The 17,247-nt window shown below is 44.2% G+C and overlaps 1 protein-coding gene across 3 annotated transcripts; it reads right to left on the bottom strand.

Annotated features, from left to right (window-relative positions):
- Positions 1-2,193: 2,193 nt before the first annotated feature.
- Positions 2,194-16,807, bottom strand: SRD5A3 (steroid 5 alpha-reductase 3). Of its 3 annotated transcripts, XR_012904294.2 has the most exons (6): positions 16,385-16,796; positions 13,730-13,881; positions 8,864-9,058; positions 6,535-6,657; positions 4,965-5,794; positions 2,194-4,672 (listed from the first exon to the last, which is right to left on the bottom strand). XR_012904294.2 is itself a non-coding variant. In XM_006113486.3 (5 exons), exons 1-5 carry the CDS (start codon positions 16,576-16,578, stop codon positions 5,535-5,537), a joined length of 924 nt encoding a protein of 307 aa, XP_006113548.3. In that variant the 5' UTR covers positions 16,579-16,795; the 3' UTR covers positions 2,194-5,534. The 3 variants fall into 3 exon arrangements, 2 of the variants coding, with proteins under 2 accessions (XP_006113548.3, XP_075786521.2); XM_006113486.3 differs by having other exon boundaries at positions 2,194-5,794; positions 16,385-16,795; XM_075930406.2 differs by lacking the exon at positions 6,535-6,657 and having other exon boundaries at positions 2,194-5,794; positions 16,385-16,807.
- Positions 16,808-17,247: the final 440 nt, after the last annotated feature.

The following is a 17,247-nucleotide window of genomic DNA, read 5'->3' as shown; positions in this document are numbered from 1 at the left end:
GCAGGACCAAGCCAGCAGCACCCCAGCTGCTCTGCTCCGCTGCTTCCCCAAATCCACCGCTCGTCAGTTTCAGCTGCAGACTTGGGGAAGCAGCGGAGCAGAGCAGCTGGGGTGCTGCCTGGTTGGTCCTACAATGCCGCCCCTCACTCCCCTGCTCAACAATAACTACTGCAGTCTGGGGGGTGGGGAGCCCACTTCCCTCCCAGAAACTCTTGGTGGCAGTGCAGGGTTGAGCGCAGCCGGAATGGGGCAAATTCGGGGACTTAGCTCTTGTGGCGGCACGGGACTTCTCTCGCCTTCCTGCAAAACGACGGAGGGTTCGCCCCTCGTAGCACCATTCACCTCCCACCTCCTGGCCAGACGCAGTGCGTGTCCCAGCAGACCCGTCGCAGGGGTATAATCCCCTTCTCCTCTTCTCCCCTTCTTTTCCCAGCCGCGAGCGCCCATGGGGCTCACAGCAGCTCCAATTGGTTCCAGTTGGTGCTGGACTGTCAGGAGTGCCGGACCACTGGATCCCGGACAATTGGGAGTTTTACTGTAATTTGAGTTTCCAATAGCTTGTGTTTATCCTGGCAAGCCAAATATCATTTGAACTGCTACATTGATACGTGACACTGATGTATCAGTCAAATAAAATCAAAGTAAAAATGCCATAACTGCATAATCACTTCAGGTATCGTAAAGGATGTTAAATGTGGAAATACCATTGTAGGCATTAATTAGGGATGTTAAATTTATATTAATGGGCTAATCTAATAGTCAATGCAATTTCTATCGACTATTTGATTAGCTGATAAAGGTGCCTCCAACTTTGAAGTGCAGCAACAGCCCTGGCTGTTGCTACACTTCAAAGGCGAAAGCGCTGTGGGGCGCACAGGGCCAGCAGGGAATTCAAGCAGTCCCCGGCTGGCCCCGTGCTCCATGGCTGCCATTTTGAAATGCCACAGGGAGCCCAGTGTAAGGCTCCGCACGGCATTTCAAATCACCAGTGCCGCATGGAGCCCACCTCAAGGGCCCCCTGGCTGCACACCGTTTCAAAGCGGCAGCACTGCGTGGAGCCCAGGTCTGGCCCCAGGCTCCACGCGGTGCTGCCGCTTTGAAGCACCCCCTCTTCTTGCTGCTTCTTTCTGACAGAGGCAGCAAGTGGGGGTAGAAGCGAGTAGTTAATTAGTGTGTCAACTGTCTGGTAAGCATTTGCTTATCCAATAGTCGACTAGTCATTCACATCTTTAGTATTAATATGCTATCCTAGGTGTGAGAGTTTATTACCTTTTCCCGATTCAATTATATATTGTTTCAGCTGATCCTGTGAAAGGACCAATATTTCATCCAAAGTGCTTGTTAAAACACATGGAGAGGTTCATCCTTCTCTTGTGTGTAACTAATACTTTATAAGTGCTTAAACATGTTCCACCGTTTTTATAAAATGTCCATTATAGAAAATAATATACACAGTAGTGTTTCTCCAGTAAAAAACTTTTCAACAAGAAAATATATTTTATGAAAAATGTATTGTATATATATTCAGATATTATAATACATTCTGAAAAAGATACACCGAAATAGAATTCCTATACCAGATCAGACCAGCTGATCTTTTACTCCAGAATCCTGCTCCTGCCAATACCAGATGCTTCTGAGGAAGGTACAAGAAAAAGAAACTCTGAACTGGACTGTAATGGAAACCTTTCCTATATTCAGGTCATTGTATTCCATGCATATGGGGAATGTTTACTTCTTTGTGTATCCAGTAGTAAATGTAGTGTGTGTGTGTACTTTATTAACTATGTTTTAATCCTAGATCTCCAGAAGAAATCACAGCCAGTGTGTGCCACCCTGTCCAGCACCGTCTGTAATTTGGGGGTGGGGGGAATGTAATGGATAGGAGTAGTGCTGGCCAGCACCCAGTGACTAAGGGGTTAAACTCAGGTAGCTAACAAGGGAGTTGGCAGGAAGCCAGGAGAACCAATAGGAATAAAGTGCTGAAATATGAATTGTATAAGGTACCTTGCCTTCTTTCTTTGTGGGGAAAGAGTTAAAGCAGGCGTTGATAGAGACAGAATGATTTAAACCCAAGCAGGACTACCATTCCTCCAAGGAATTCCAGGCATGGAAGTGGACTGAACAAAGAGACGATTGTGTTACCCAGGAACTCAGTAATGACAAATGAAAATAATGGAATTTGGATTAGGATCTGATCTTGATGTTAATTTTGTTCCTGACACCAGAAGCACAGGTCCCCTGACAACTGTATCTATCACCAGTGGATTAATTTGGCCGAAATAACAATGCAACTTGAATGTAAATTTAACTAATCTATTAAAGAATTTGAAACAATACACAGCATGTGACAACACAGAACCCCAGTACAGCCAGTAAACCAACCCCACACCCTCAAACCAAAAGAGAGGAGAAGATAGTAAAGGATTCCCTGATACAAAAAGTTAAGTCAAAATACTTTACAGGTGTCTGGTTTAGATGGAGTATGACATTTAACAGATGGAGGGAAGAGGTGAGCCTAGAACCTTCTATTCAGCAGGGGTCTTGCTGTCCAGGAGGAACACTCGGTGATCCCACGGATATGTTCCGATTTGGATTAATCGCAGATTCCTTGAGTTCCCAAGGGCTTTCACACAAGGATCAGGATTCCGGAATGAGGCAAAGCAACCTAAGAGCCGTGCTGGATGTTCCCTAGACACAAATCCCCACCCTTCGATGGAGGGTGTGAAGGGAGGCACTCAGCAGCTCAGAGATTCCGATCCTCAGGCAGCTTCTATCCTGTAGCCAGATGGTAGGCCTCACTCCGACGCCTTTGCCACGGAGAGTGCAAACAGGATGAACCAGAAGCAGCAGGCCAAAGACTAGAGGATCAGAGGACTAAGCAGCAAAGTGTTCAGGAGGAGCCTCGCCCCTCAGAATGACAGTCCTTTTATTGTCCTTTGAGCGGGAAAAGCTAGATGCACTGTTTCTGTGCCATGTGCAAAATGTCCCATGCCGTGTACAGCATAGTGCACCCCTGATGTGATTTCAGCTTTGGTGGGAAAAACCGGATGGTGCTGGTTTTTCAGTGCAGGGCACAATCCAAGATGGAGTTTGTTAAAGCAAAATGGAGTCTATTGCCCTTACAATCGTGAATAAGTAAAGAAGAAAAAAGTGACTCTAGTCATGATCAGGATATTTTTCTTATTTTGTGGTTTGGTTTGAACTGCTCTGTGAATCTGTGCCTCCCCTCCCCACTTACCAGTAAGCATTGTTCCCAGAGATTTTCTCTGTTTTATTTTCCTTAGTTGCTCTGTAACATCTAGCAACCAAGTATGGTTTTTTCAAGTATATCTTTTGTTTTGTAATAATCACTTTAAGGTGATTATTTGATTCTTGTGTCCTGGAAGGTACAGGTCTGTCTCTCTGTGCGTGTCTGCATGCCTCAAGACTGAGAGTTCAGCTACCAGAGACTGCAGCTTATTTTTCTCTTTATTTTTTGAGCTCTTTTGTGGCAGAGGAGCTTGGGGTATCACTGGGGAAGTCCAAGTACTTTCTTCCTGGGCTCAAGAAGAAAGGTATTTGTTTCACTTGGTGGTGGCAGCTTTTTTATTTCTCAGAGTCAGTGTATCTGTGACTCTGGGCAGTGGGGCAAGAGGGGTGTAAACAGAGCCTGAAGAGGCAAGGATTTTAAGCTCTTTGCAGGCCGTACCTTCCGCGCTCAGAGTGCCCGAGTGGGGATCAGCCTTGGCATGGACAATGAGGAATAATTTACTAAGAGGGGAAGTTTCTTCTTAATACCTGTCATTTAGAGGTAGATAAATGTCCTATATCATTAAAGTTTATTATACCTATTCTAATACTTTGAGAAATCTTTTACATCTTAACCATGGGAGTCCTCACTGTACAAGATACAGGGTAGAACAGCTGCAAAGGCTCAATCCTGCTCTGTTTAAACTCTTCCCTTCCTCTCCCACCCTAATATTTTTAGTAAGTCAAGGATGGGCTGTAGACTTCCATAAATTCGTGTTTCTTGCCTGTAACCGGTCCCTGACTTTTACTAAAAATACTAACAACAGAATCTTAACCATATACATGAGACAGAAATCATCTTCTGTGATTGTCAGGACTCAGTGCAAATTTGTAGGATTGATAGTTGGAAAAAGTATTATCTTCTCTGAAAGCTAAGCAAATTTAAGTGGACATCCTTGAGACAACATGAAAATGAAATACTAGAGGTCACTTTTAGAGTAGCATCCTACTTTGAGTTCTATTCTCCTCAGTATAACAGTATATATGGTAGGTGACCTCTTTTTTGAAGTTTATATACCACCCAACAAGTGCAATATTTCCACTCTACAGTTTTGCACAAACTTAACAGAATGGGCTATCACAATTCTTAATATAGCTTGCGGGGGAAGGCATCTTGAATTCTACCCAGTTTTCTGAGGCTGCAACAAACATACTAACATAGCAAAAGAAACATTCTTTATGGAGCACTGAAATATTGCCTAAAAAGCACATTTATTTCTTCTAAGAAATGTGAGTCAGCCAATGGAATAGACATCCTTCTCATCAAAGAGGTTTCTCAACCTTTTATTGTATTTGGTATTTCTGAAAGTTGTGAATTGAAACAAATAAAAACCATATCAGTCGGTTTCATTGTTTGCTAATAAGTAAGGGTATGTTTACACTACCACCCTAGTTTGAACTAGGGTGGTTAATGTAGGCAACCGAAGTTGCAAATGAAGCCCAGGATTTAAATATCCCGTGGAACGAGGAGTAACGGTAGTTTCGATTAGAGAGCCTAATCCGAACTACCTACTCCTAGGCGCGGGCACGGAGTCCGAACTACCGGGGCTTTAAAAATGGCGGCGCCCGGCAAGATGCAAATGAAGCCCGGGATATTTAAATCCTAGGCTTCATTTGCAACTTCGGTTGCCTACATTAACCACCCTAGTTCGAACTAGGGTGGTAGTGTAGACATACCCTAAGGGACTTATCCTCATATTACAAAATATCCTGATTTCCTCTCCCCACATCTTGATATAATTTAACCCCACACTCACAAAATTATCAACTGCTTTCAAATTATCCATACGAAAATATTTAGCGGCAAAGCACCACATCCCTAAATAGTTAGCTTCTTTGAAGATATCATGGTAAAGGCGGTGAGGGACGAGTATAGTTTTCTTTTAAAATAATAGTTTAAAACATGAAATACAGTGTTTTCTCCTCACTTTTAGAGATGTCCTTTCCCTACATACATGTTATATATAAAAACCATGCACACATTTTGGTTTGCTGCATAGCACCAATGAAAGTGTTTTAAATATTAAATATGAATGTCAAATACACAAGTCAAACATCAGCAGTTCTTTCATTTTAGCTGACGTCTTTAATACTATGTACTGTTAAGGTTGTACATAAGCTAGATACTTCTTAAAAGTTTCATTTGGCATTACACCTACTCCTGAGAACCTCAGTCTTTTATTACCTTTTAGGTAGCATTTCACAGATTTCATGGAAAACATTATTTAATACAAATAAAGATTTTAAAAAAGAAATGGTATAAATGCTTTTCGGTGTGTTGGGTAGCAGCTGAATTTGTTCACATAGAACTCATGGCACAGAATTGCAGCCAGTGCCTGGTTAAACAACACATATGCCACTACAAGCCACCAGGTTAAGTTGTGAAACCCAAATGTGATAGCCATAGATATATATATTAGCAGTTCAGCAAAATAATGTGGGCAAGATACTCTCTCAAACCAGTCTCCAAAAGGAACATTGTGGCTCAGGTTTACAATCTTTCCTGCAATTAAAGAAATGAAAAAATTAGTTGATAGAGCATTTATTAAAATAAATATGGATTGAGTTAAAATTTATGTCAAATTATGCAGTAATGCTGAGCACCTGCAGCTCCCACTCACTTGAGTGGGATTTATAGGTGCAAAGCACTTTTGGAAAAAAATTTCACCACTTTTATTATGTGCCTAAATATGGATTAAGGAGCCTAATTTTAGACACTTAGGTTTGAAAATGGTGACCGTAACTCATTCCCAATACAACATATAATGATATCCATACTTTAGAAATGAGGTATAATTATAGGAATGAGAATTTCAAATTGTAGCTCAGAAAAGTAATTCCTTCCATAGCCTTGGGTTGCAAAAGCCTCAGTCTCCCCATTTATAAAAAGAGACGATGAACACTTATTAGGTAGTTGTTGTTGTTAGTTAAGTGTTCTAATACATTTTAGACATAAGAAGTCGTACAAGTGCTAAACCTTATATATTTCTATTTAAGATGATACAAGTATGAATTTTGTTTTAAACTCTGCATACTGTGAATAACTTCAAATCTCTTCCAGACAGACTAATTTAACCCCTGGGAAAGTGGTCTACATAGATACATATTCACATTAACATTCATTTTATTGAGTTTTGAAAAATACCAATGTTCTAAGGGGTTGAGTTCTACAAAGATTCATTGTGACAATTTTTAATGGAAAAAATGATTACATAAACAGCTTCAAGAAGTGAAACATCTCACCTGATTTATTTTTTCTAAGATTAGCTAGAATCACATGGCATCTATATTGGTGAACAGAGGCCCAAATGTACATCATAATTCCTAGGGTGTGGTACCAGCAAATTTGCACAAAGAGGTTTTTTCCTGAATTAAATGAAAACAGCATGCCTATTAATTAATACAAGGTTAGAAAGGAGTCTGTATTAAATCCTCACCACCATCGCCCCAAAAGTTCAGCTTTTATGCATGTATCATCTTGCAGCTTTTCCCAGTATACTCCTCTTCTAGAATACTGGTGGAAAAGGGCTTTTAAACACATCTTATGCAGATGGTGAACCATACCTTAAGTCCCTAGTTATGAATTGCTGCGGCCTTTATTTTTAACTGCCTGCTACTGCAAATTAGGAGGATTCATACCACAAGCACAAAGGGTCATTATTTTGTTCCGGATTCTATATTCTGATGGTGCTTATAAAAATGTATTCTTACCACAATATTAGAAGACAGAGCCATAGCTTAGATCAAAATATCATTACATAACTGTGTTGCCTTATTTACATTAGCAATACAAATATGTTTAGAACAGATGACTCATTTGATTTGCAAGAAATTTTTCCTACGGATGGGTACCAGTGCTTATGCCAAATGCATCATCTCTGTGAAATGCTGTGATTAGGTAGGCAGAAAATGTATGCAGAAACCCCTAGAAATGACTTTCTCTGTACCAAACTCATTCAGTACTCAATATCACCTCTAAGAGCGCATTAAATGGTAAATTCTGTATCTACTGCCGACCACATAAGAAAAGTTATCAGAAAAGCACACCAGGTAGTTTGGGCACTCTGGTTTATCAGAGTAAACAGCTCAGCTGTAGGACTTAGCACATCATATTGGCAGAAACAGGACACATAATTCAAAGAGCTTTATAGAATTAGTGGATACTTAAATGACTCAAATAGCAAAGAGAAGCAGACCACTAGATACTGGTAGGTGTTTGAAGACAAAGTACTAAGTACCAAGGACCCAGACAGGTGCTAGCCAAGATAGCCTGGGACTGGCTCACACTTAAAAGAAGTGTCCATAGCAAAGAGAAACATCAGCCTATAACAGCCATGTAACCAGAGAGATCTTTACCTCTGCTGTGCTGGTATCTAGAGTAGGGATGTTAAAATGAGGTTAATTGACTAGTCAAGTAGTCGATGGAATTTCCATCGACTAGTCGATAGGCACTTCCGCATTCCTCCTTTGAAATGTACAAAAGCTGGGTTCTGGGGAAATGCCACATGGAGCCCAGGATCAGGTGGGGAGTCCCCAGCTGGCCCCAGGCTCCACAGCTGCCCCACTGAAACGCGGAGGCAGCATTTTAAAGGGGCAGTGCCGCACAGCTGAGCCGCAGATCAGCTGTGCGGCACGGACACTTTGAAGTACCTCTTCCCCACCACACTCCGCTTTGCTGCCTCTCTCATATAGAGATAGCAAGGGGAGGAATCAACTAGTCGACTAGTTCTTAACATCCCTAATCTAAAGGAGGAAGCACATCATTGACAAAGATGTGATATATTGGACCTGGCAATCAAAGGGACATGTTGGCATACAGCAAACAAAGACATTAAACTATGACGAGAAACCACATAGAACAGAACTAGGATACATACTACTGGTATGTAGGTGATCACTGACAGATTGATGTTGTGTTGGTTAGTAATAAGGATGTAAAGAGGCGGGTAATTCGCTAATCATGTACTCGATTATCGTGTGGTTGCCTCCTACTACACTTAAACTTCAGAGCCACAGTGGGAATAGGTTCCAGACCCGGTACGAGCCAAGTCTGGGCTGGGCCGCTTGCCCAGCTGCAGCGGCTGCTGTCTATGGTGGTCCCAGCCCACTGTAAGCAGAGGCTGCTTCATGGCAGCCTCCCCTCGCCCCATCCTTCATGCTGCTACCTCTGATAGAGGCAGAAGCGCGGGGGAAGAGGGAGGAGAAGGAGGAGGCTGGGGCACCTCTGATACAGAGGCAGCAAGGAAAGGGGGAAATGCAAGTAGTCGACTCAACTAACTGATAAGTCTAGGCTTATCAGTTGACTAGTCAACTACTCGCTTAGATCACTATTTAGTAAGTCTTTAAATAACAGCAGTAAGTACTTTTCTAGATCTCATCAAAATATCTCTTACCTCACAGACACATGCACACAAAAACGCTTTGGAGATAAAATTTTCTTACCAGATAAAAGGTAAAAAGATTAGACACCCTACTACCCTCGCTCACCCCCACCCTCTCCAAACCATCCTGTGATGCTAGAAACACATGAAGAAGAAGCTGTAACTATGGTTAGCACTAGAGAGGCACTCACCATTGCTGACATTAGCTGGCATTTGACAAAGCACAGTTAAGCCAATAGCAACATAGTACCCAAGTCCAAAGCAGTACTGTACAATATGGATGACACCACTGGAGAAGACACTGATGCAGAGGCACTCTATAAGCCTTCGAAAGCTGTGTAGCCACAAGAGTATGAGAACAAGGAGAGCAGACAGGTGTTTGTCACCTACAAATCAAACAGAAGTGACAATCTCAAAATCTTTCTTCAGAAACTGAGCACCAAATTCCATTTGGAAAACAATTTTCACTGTAAATTAACTTGCATTCACTTTAAAATTACCCAAAGGGACATCAACTATGAAACCTGAACAGAACGAACAAGAGAAAAATATCATATGTATTTTTAAGACAACTGCCTTGAAAGATGGAAAGTGAGTCTTTTTGGACAGAAAGGATGTTTTTCCATCATTGGAATGATGATCACACTGAGTCTCTCTCTTGTTATTGTTTCTTAAGAAACACTGATGACTTTAAAGAGAAAATTTAAAAAATATATATTTAAGTGAGGGCAGGTGTAAAAGCTACCTTTAAATTCCCTGGCCAACTTCCCTATTTTTTGTAAAAAGCGCTTCTCTCCTCAGTGTATGAGAGTGTCACACAAAAAGAGGAAATAGACTAAAGTGAAACTGACAACACACAAAATATCATCAAATGCATGATGTAAACAAACTTTTAAGAGAGATTTTTAATCTTTCAATTGCACAAATAACTCAAGTTTATCCAAAATGTGAAAATATCCAATAAAAGACTGGTATTTGGTTTTTCCAAGTTTTGGCTATAACTTATAAGATATTACAAGATTTACTGACAATCATTTTAAGTACTACTTGTAACAATTTTCAGGCAAAAGGTGGTTTTTTTCCAATTGACTGAATGTGCTAAAGGTGAATCATAAAGCAACCCCACCCCCTTTTTTTTTGTTTTTATTGCATTTTGATGATGTATTAAAATAGACTTTTTAAAAATTAAGATAGAATCAGCATTCCCTTCCCTCTCAGTTGAAGGAAGCTGCACAGGTCCTCTGTGCTTCTGACTAAGGTAAAAAAAAGCAAGTGTGAAAAACCTGAATATATTTTTAAAATTTATGAAATACTCTCTATATGCCCTAAAAACTTCTGTAAAGGGCAAAAATATTTTTGCTTTGTCGTTCACTTTTAAATCAATTAAACCAACACATTATTCTGAAACATCCTTTTCTATGAGTGCTGTATAATGATTAAAGCCTTTAACAAGACTACCTATCCTTTCTGTGCCTTGGTTTCCAGACCAGTACCTCTGAGTGGTACTGAAAAGATTAACTTGTAAGTATCACAAGATTCTTTTTTTCTGGCCTCCTGAATTTATAAAAATCTTGAGATAATTACACCACTATCTAGAATTTGTCAAATAAAATATTTCCTTACCAATATAATGCAAGATCAAATATGTTTATTTCAGATCTAGTCTAACATCTTGATGAAGGCAGGGGCTGGACAGGAGCTTACTGAAAGATGCAGAACCAGTATTTCCAGACACAGAGTTCCAGCTGCAGTGCAAGTATCATATTATAAAGGAAAGAATTCCTCTACCTTCTTCCTTTAACTCAAGACGTTTCCCTATCTTCAAATCCCAAGGAGCTATGTTCCTAGCTGGAATGGGAGTAGGGGAAGTGTGGCAAGTTCAAACAGCAGGAGGTCAGAAATGGTAGGTGCTACCAGTTTAATTAGGAGCCACTTGCAAGTATGGTGAATCCTGCTAAAAAGAGGACACTGAGGCACATTTAACCCTTAGCCTCAAATACAGGGGTGGGCAAATTCTGCCTCGCAGCCCAAATTCTGTCGGCAGGGTGAGTCCTTGGCATAAGGATGTTAAATATATTTATTTATTTAAAATATTTTTACCACACCTCTTTATTTAAAATGTTCAAGGAAGCTTACAAAAAATTTTACACAACACAATAAATAAATGTATATAAAGTAAAATACAAGACCCCAAAGTGTGTGTGTGGGGGGGGGGGATCATCTCTCTCTCTCTCTCTCGACACACACACTAAACACCAAAAAAAGCACAAGTAAAAATTGGGGTTATCTGGCTAATTGTGCAGTCGATACAAATTGTATCGTGTATACAATTAGTCAATAAGGGGCTGCTCTGCAGAGTTGCAGTGGGGATAACTCCCAGAGCCGAGTGAAGCCAGGACTGAGCAGTCCCACGCGCATTGGCTCCAGGAGCCACCCATTCTGCGGCTCTGCATTTTAAATGTAGTAAGAGCCACCAGGCTCTAACTACATTTAAAATACAGAGGTGCAGCATCCCGGACCAGCATGAGGTGGAACTACTTGGTCTTGGCTCATGCCAAGTCCAGCAGCCCTTGTTTGCAATGGCCAAGGCTGGCCACGGGCAGGGGCTGCTCTGGCAGCAGCCCCTATTTGTGGTGGCCAACCCTGGCCCGCTGAGACCCTTACAGACAAAGGCGGCTGCCAGAGCAGCCTCTGCCCATGGCGAGCCTTGGCCATGGCAGTCTGCCCTATTCCCTCCCTCCCGCTCACAATGGCTGCAATTCACGGCCAACCACAGCTGCGATCTTCCGATATCTGCTGAGGCACAGGCACAGGTAAACATAGTGGCCTGCCAGGGACTATTTTTTTTAATTGCCCACACCTGCTGTAACGGATGGAGAGTTTGGTAGGGACTTAGGCTTGGGGTATACCCTATAGTTAGGCTGCTAGAAGGCAACTTATGTCACTCTAGCTATGTTGTGTCTGCACTACAGCCTTGCTCCTGCCAAAGTAAGAGATCCACTACATCAACATGACTCCACCTTCATGAAAAGGCATAAGGCTTATGCCAGTGAAAGTAAGAACAGGTGTTCACATGGCACTGTTGTAGCCCCCCAATGTTGCAAGATATTTACATGCCAAATATGCAAAAGATTCATATGTGCCTGCATGATTCAACCACCGGTCCAAGGACATGCATCCATGCTAATAATTTCTGCTTGATAACAAACCAAAGCAATGCAGACTGATCCTTCTCAGATTAGGAATGCACTTCAGAGTCTTAAATCTTGAGTCAAATGCTATATCTATCCTTAGAAAGCTCACATTGGAATCTTTTTTGCATTTTGTCAAGTCCGCAGTGAAAGTGTTCTTAAAACAAAACATGTGTTGGGTCATCATCTGAAACAGCTACAACATGAAAGATATGGCAGAATGCGCGTATAACACAGAAGACACATACATTTCTGCTCCTCAAGAAATTCAATCACAAATGTAAATGTCCTCTGGAATGGTGGCTGAAGTATGAAGGGCATACAAATGTTTAACCATATTACGTATCAATAGCTTGCAATCCCAGCTACGAAAGTGCCATGCACACACCTGTTCTCACTTTCAGATGATATTGTAAATAAGATGCTACCAGTATCATCAAATATAAGTGTAAACCAACTTGTTGCGTCTTAGCAATTAGATGGCCGAGAAATGGGACCGAGTGGACCTAAAGGCACTAAAGGTTTATATTGTTTTGAGTGCAATTATGTAACAAAAAAAATACCTACAGTTGTAAGTTGTACTTTCACAATAAAGAGACTGCACTACAGTACATGAGTTAACAGAAAATATTTATTTTGTTGATTATTTTTACAGTGCAAATATCAAGAATACAAAGTGATCACTAGTATCAGAGGGGTAGCCATGTTAGTCTGAATCTGCAAAAGCGACGAGGAGTCCTGTGGCACCTTATAGACTAACTGAAGTGTAGGAGCATAAGCTTTCGTGGGCAAAGACCCACTTCGTCAGATGCAGGTCATCAAAGTGATCACTGTATACTTTGTATTCTGTGATGAAATTTAAATCAGCATTTGAAAATGTAGAAAAATATCCAAAATATTTAAAAAGTTTGGCATTCTATTATTGTTCAACATCGTGGTTAAACTGAGATTAATCATAGGGATGTAAGGGACCAGTCAAGTCACTACTCGACTATTTGCTCCCCCCATGCCTCTATCAGAGAGAGACAGCAATGGGGGGGGGAGCAGGAGCCAGTGCTGGAGGGAGCCAGCTTAAAAGCCGGTTCCCGCTAGCACTGTCTTCGTGGGTGGGAGGGGAAGCAGGGGAAATAGAGGCACAGTGTCTGGGACCAGGAGTGAGCCAGGAATCAGCACATTCCCGGCTCGTGCCCAGTCCCCCCACTGCACCTTTGCCTTTTAAATGTATTAAGAGCCTGATGGCTCTTAATACATTTAAAAGGCAGAGCCACAGCAGGGTTAGCTCCCAGGTCCAAGAGTTAACCCTACTGCAGCTCTTTCATTTCTCCCTTTATTGACTAATCGATTAGCTGATTAAACGCAATTGAACCTCCCTAATTAATCATGATTCATCTTTTGAGTTAATCATGTGAGTTAACTGCAATTAATTGGCTGCCCTAGTATAAATTAATAAATTAGGGATGATATCTGATACACTCTCCTGACATCCCTTAGAGCAGTGGTCCCCAACCTTTCTAGGTTGTCGGGCGCCAGGGGGCGTGGCCGTTCGCCGGCCGAGCGCCAGGGGGCGGGGACACTTGAGCCCCAGGGGCGGCCCCCCCCCCCATAGCTGCCCGGGGCCGGCACTCCCCCCGCCCAGCGCCGCACGCCTGGCACTCCCCCCGCCCAGCGCCACGTGCCTGGGGCCGGCGCTCCCCCCGCCATGCGCCCGGTGCCAGGCCAGCCCTGAGCACCTGGCGGGCGCATGGAAATGCCCCCGCGGGCGCCATGGCGCCCGCGGGCACCGTGTTAGGGACCACGGCCTTAGAGAATGCAACAATTCCGCATCCCAACTTCTGTGCATGTGTCCATAACATTTGGAATACTTGCCCACATCCTGGTTCTGCGAAGCTTCACCAAAAGCACTGAGCAAATCCTGAAGCCATAACGGGAGAGGTCTTACTAGGAACAAAGCTTGAATAAATACTAGGAGCAGGAAGCCATTCCAGACCACAGAAAGAATATAAAAGTGAGAAAACCACCTGTGGAAGAAAGCAGCAGCAGTATTAACTTTCTGGATTTTTCAAACAATTTTTTTCTTACTACAGTAAAACTCCAGTTGTCCAGTATCCAGTGGACCAGCACTCCTGCTAGTCCGGCATCACCCGGAACCCGGAAGTGCTCCAGGCAGCCGGACGATTGAAGCTGCTCTGCCCCGGGCTTCCCCAAGTCCACTGCTACTGAAACTGACCAGCGGCAGACTTGGGGAAGGCGGGGGCAGAGCAGCTGGAGTGCTGCCAGGTGGGTCCCGCAGCACCGCTCAGGTGAGGGGGTGGCGCTACAGGACCAACCCGGCAGCCCCCCAGCTGCTCAGCCCCCGGCCTCCCCAAGACAGCTGCTGCTGAAATTGACCAGCGGCTGACTTGGGGAAGCCGGGGGTAGAGCAGTTGAGGTGCTGCTGGGTTGGTCCCGCAGCACCGCCCCTCACCTGAGCGGCGCTGCGTGACCAACCCGGCAGCACCCCAGCTGCTCTGCCCCCAGCTTCCCCAAGTCTGCTGCTGCTGAAACTGACCAGTGGTGGATTTAGGGAACCCAGAGGCAGAGCAGCTGGGGTGCTGCCAGGTTGGTCCCTTAGCGTCGCCCTCTCCCACGCTGTGCAATTCCCGCCCCCCTTCCCACCTCAGACCCCTCATAGGTCCCCTTCCGGTATGCTGGCATATCTGATAATCCAGCATCCCTTGGGTCCTAAAGGTGCCAGATTATCGGAAGTTTACTCTATATTGGCCAGACTGGACAACCTTTGTGACAAAGGATAAATGAACACAAATCAGACATCAGGAATAGTAACATATATGAACTTGTAGGGGAACATTTTAACCTACCTAGACACTCAAATGGATTTTAAAATAGCCTACAAAGGAATTTTACCACCCAATTAGAGAGAGAGACTACTAAACTGGAATTCATTTATAAATGTGACACTGTCAACCTAGGCTTGAATAAAGATATTAACTGGTTAATGCATTACAAAGCCATTTTCCACTGCCTTTGACATTCACATGTTCACATCTAATGCTATGAATGGGACACATCCAGCCTGAATTAATTAGCTCCATTATCATGGGTCTTACAATTGATAGATAATTACTTCTGCTGTTATACCTTGAATTTTGTTATTTCCACACCAACTCATTTGATGAAGTGGTATTTATCCACACAAGTGCATAATCCTATATATTTTTTAGTCTCTAAAGTGCCACAAGACTGCTTGTTGTTTTTAAAGTTACATACTAACACAGCTACCCTTCTGAGAGTCTAGCTATGTCTAGACTTCATTGCTTTTCTGGGATACTGGAGGTATCTAGTCTAAGGAACATGTTTAAGGAACACGTCTGCTTTTCTGAAAAAAATTTCGAAAAAGTGGATGCGCTCTTTCACAATCCCTATAAACGTCGTTGTAAGAGGCATAAGGGATGTGTCAAAAGAGCACTTTTTTCTGAATTTGGTGCTGTGTAGATGCGCCAAATTTCGGAAAAGATTCTTTCGAAAATAAATTTAACTATTATGTCTAGACGTAGCCTTAGATAAATTAGATGTTTTCAAGACCGCAGGGTCTCATAAAAATACAGCCTTGAATTCATAAGCTGCTGAGAGATAGGAAAACACTTTTGAGTAATTTTAAGGAACTTCATCAGATGATGACACATACGGAATGTTCATACATCAATGATAAAGACCTGTACATTGAACTGGACAATATCAGTCACATGGGAAACACTCTCCACTCCAAATTTTCCAATTCATTTATGATACTGAGCTGGACACTTTCCTAACATGTGGGTAGCTTTGAGGATTCTACTCAAACTGCAGGTCACTGTTCGCAAGAAGCGAGAGCAACTTTTTAAACCTCAGGCTTCATTATAACGTATTTTCAAGCTACAATGACTGATGGGAGACTGACATCACTTGCTATTTTATCACTTGAAAATGACACTGGCCAGTCTTTAAATGTCTCTGATTCTGTGCTTAAGCTGGATAGGGCAAGAAAACACACAGACACCAAAAACCCTTTCTGAGCTAAAAAAGGACAAATGCCATGTTTCAAGCACTCGTGATAACCGAGAAAAGATGGGAAATGTGAGTGTACATCAAAGCTCAGAAACCAATAGATGACCACAAAAAACGTATCCCAACATTAATCAACACACACATATACACACACAACCCCACCAGGTTTTCAAGCCAATCTCACGACTTTCCAAATCCAGACTCATGATTTCTGAACCTTTCAGACAGGCATCCCTGGCTACTGGCCCTAGACGCTGCAGCCCTTTATATGGCTGCAGAAGGGGTTTGTTGCACCAGCACACCCCACGCACTGGGCTAAGGGCTGCCGTGCACGCATGGGGCTCTCCATAGCCAGGCGCAGGGGGTGGGTCGCAGAGCCAGGCCGCCCCAGGGGGAAGGGGACAGAGTGTCTGCCAGGGCGCGTGTCCCGGCGCTGGGACGGCCTAGCAGACCCGGCCGGGGGCGACCTCCACTCACCTCTTGGGCACATCCAGGAACCACAGCCAGGCTGGGCGCCGCCCGCTGCCGCTCTTGGTCTTCCCGTAGCGGATCAGATCCTGAAGGAGGCCAGACGGGGGGGCCCCGCGCGGGGCCTGCAGCAGCTGCAGCAGCAGCACGGCGAGGAAGGCAGCGGCCAGCAGCAGCCAGAGGGCGCTGAGCGCGGCCAGCATGGCTCCGGCTCCTCCCTGCGCACGAGCATGGAGCCCGGCCCCGCCACGCGCAGCCTGCGCCACCGGGGGCAGAGCGGCTCGGAGCACCGCCCGCCTGCGCCCGCTCCGGTCGCGGGGAAGGAGGCGGAGCCGGCTGAGAAAGGCCCCGGGGGCATCTCCCCGCCCTCGTGGGAGGCGCGAGGGGAAGCTGAAAATCCCTCCCCCACTGTCAGTTGTAGGCGGGAACCCTCCCGTGTGCTTGACACCTTTATCCTGTCCCCCCACCCACGTGCTGCGGGACTGTTCCTTGTTTTTAACGATTTTCCTCTCCCCCTGGTGTGAGCTGACACCGCCCAACCCTCCAGCACTGGATCCTGTTCACCGGGTTAGCCCCTGGCCCGCTGCCGCGCTGTAGTTCCCTGTGCCTCCCCAGGTACAGGTGATTGCAGTTCCTCCGAGCTGCAGAGCTCGGTTCCTGCCCGCTGGGAGCTGCAGAAAGCAGTGTCCGGGCCATGCCACTTCCCACAGCTCCCATTGGCTGGGAATGGTGATCCCTGTCCAAAGGGAGCTGCAATCACCTATACCTGCAGAGGCACAGGTAAATAAAAGCGGCAGCGACCCACCAGGAGCTAACCCTGGTGAACCAGATCCAGCCCACAAGCTGGTATTTGCCCACCCATGGTGTAAGTC

The sequence above is a fragment of the Pelodiscus sinensis genome, chromosome 4 (assembly GCF_052426305.1).
Source record: "Pelodiscus sinensis isolate ZL-2025 chromosome 4, ASM5242630v1, whole genome shotgun sequence".
Classification (NCBI taxonomy): Eukaryota; Metazoa; Chordata; order Testudines; family Trionychidae; genus Pelodiscus; species Pelodiscus sinensis.
The sequence above is the reverse complement of the archived record's forward strand: the minus strand, read 5'-3'. Positions and strand labels throughout refer to the sequence as shown.

Excerpts from the sequence above, each read along its gene's own strand:
- SRD5A3 (XM_006113486.3), bottom strand. The coding sequence starts at position 16,578 with ATGCTGGCCGCGCTCAGCGCCCTCTGGCTGCTGCTGGCCGCTGCCTTC. Across the intron at positions 9,059-13,729 it reads TTCGCAGAACCAGGATGTGG|GTGACAAACACCTGTCTGCT; the intron begins GCAAGTATTCCA and ends TTTGATTTGTAG. Across the intron at positions 6,658-8,863 it reads GCCAGCTAATGTCAGCAATG|GAAAAAACCTCTTTGTGCAA; the intron begins GTGAGTGCCTCT and ends CATTTAATTCAG.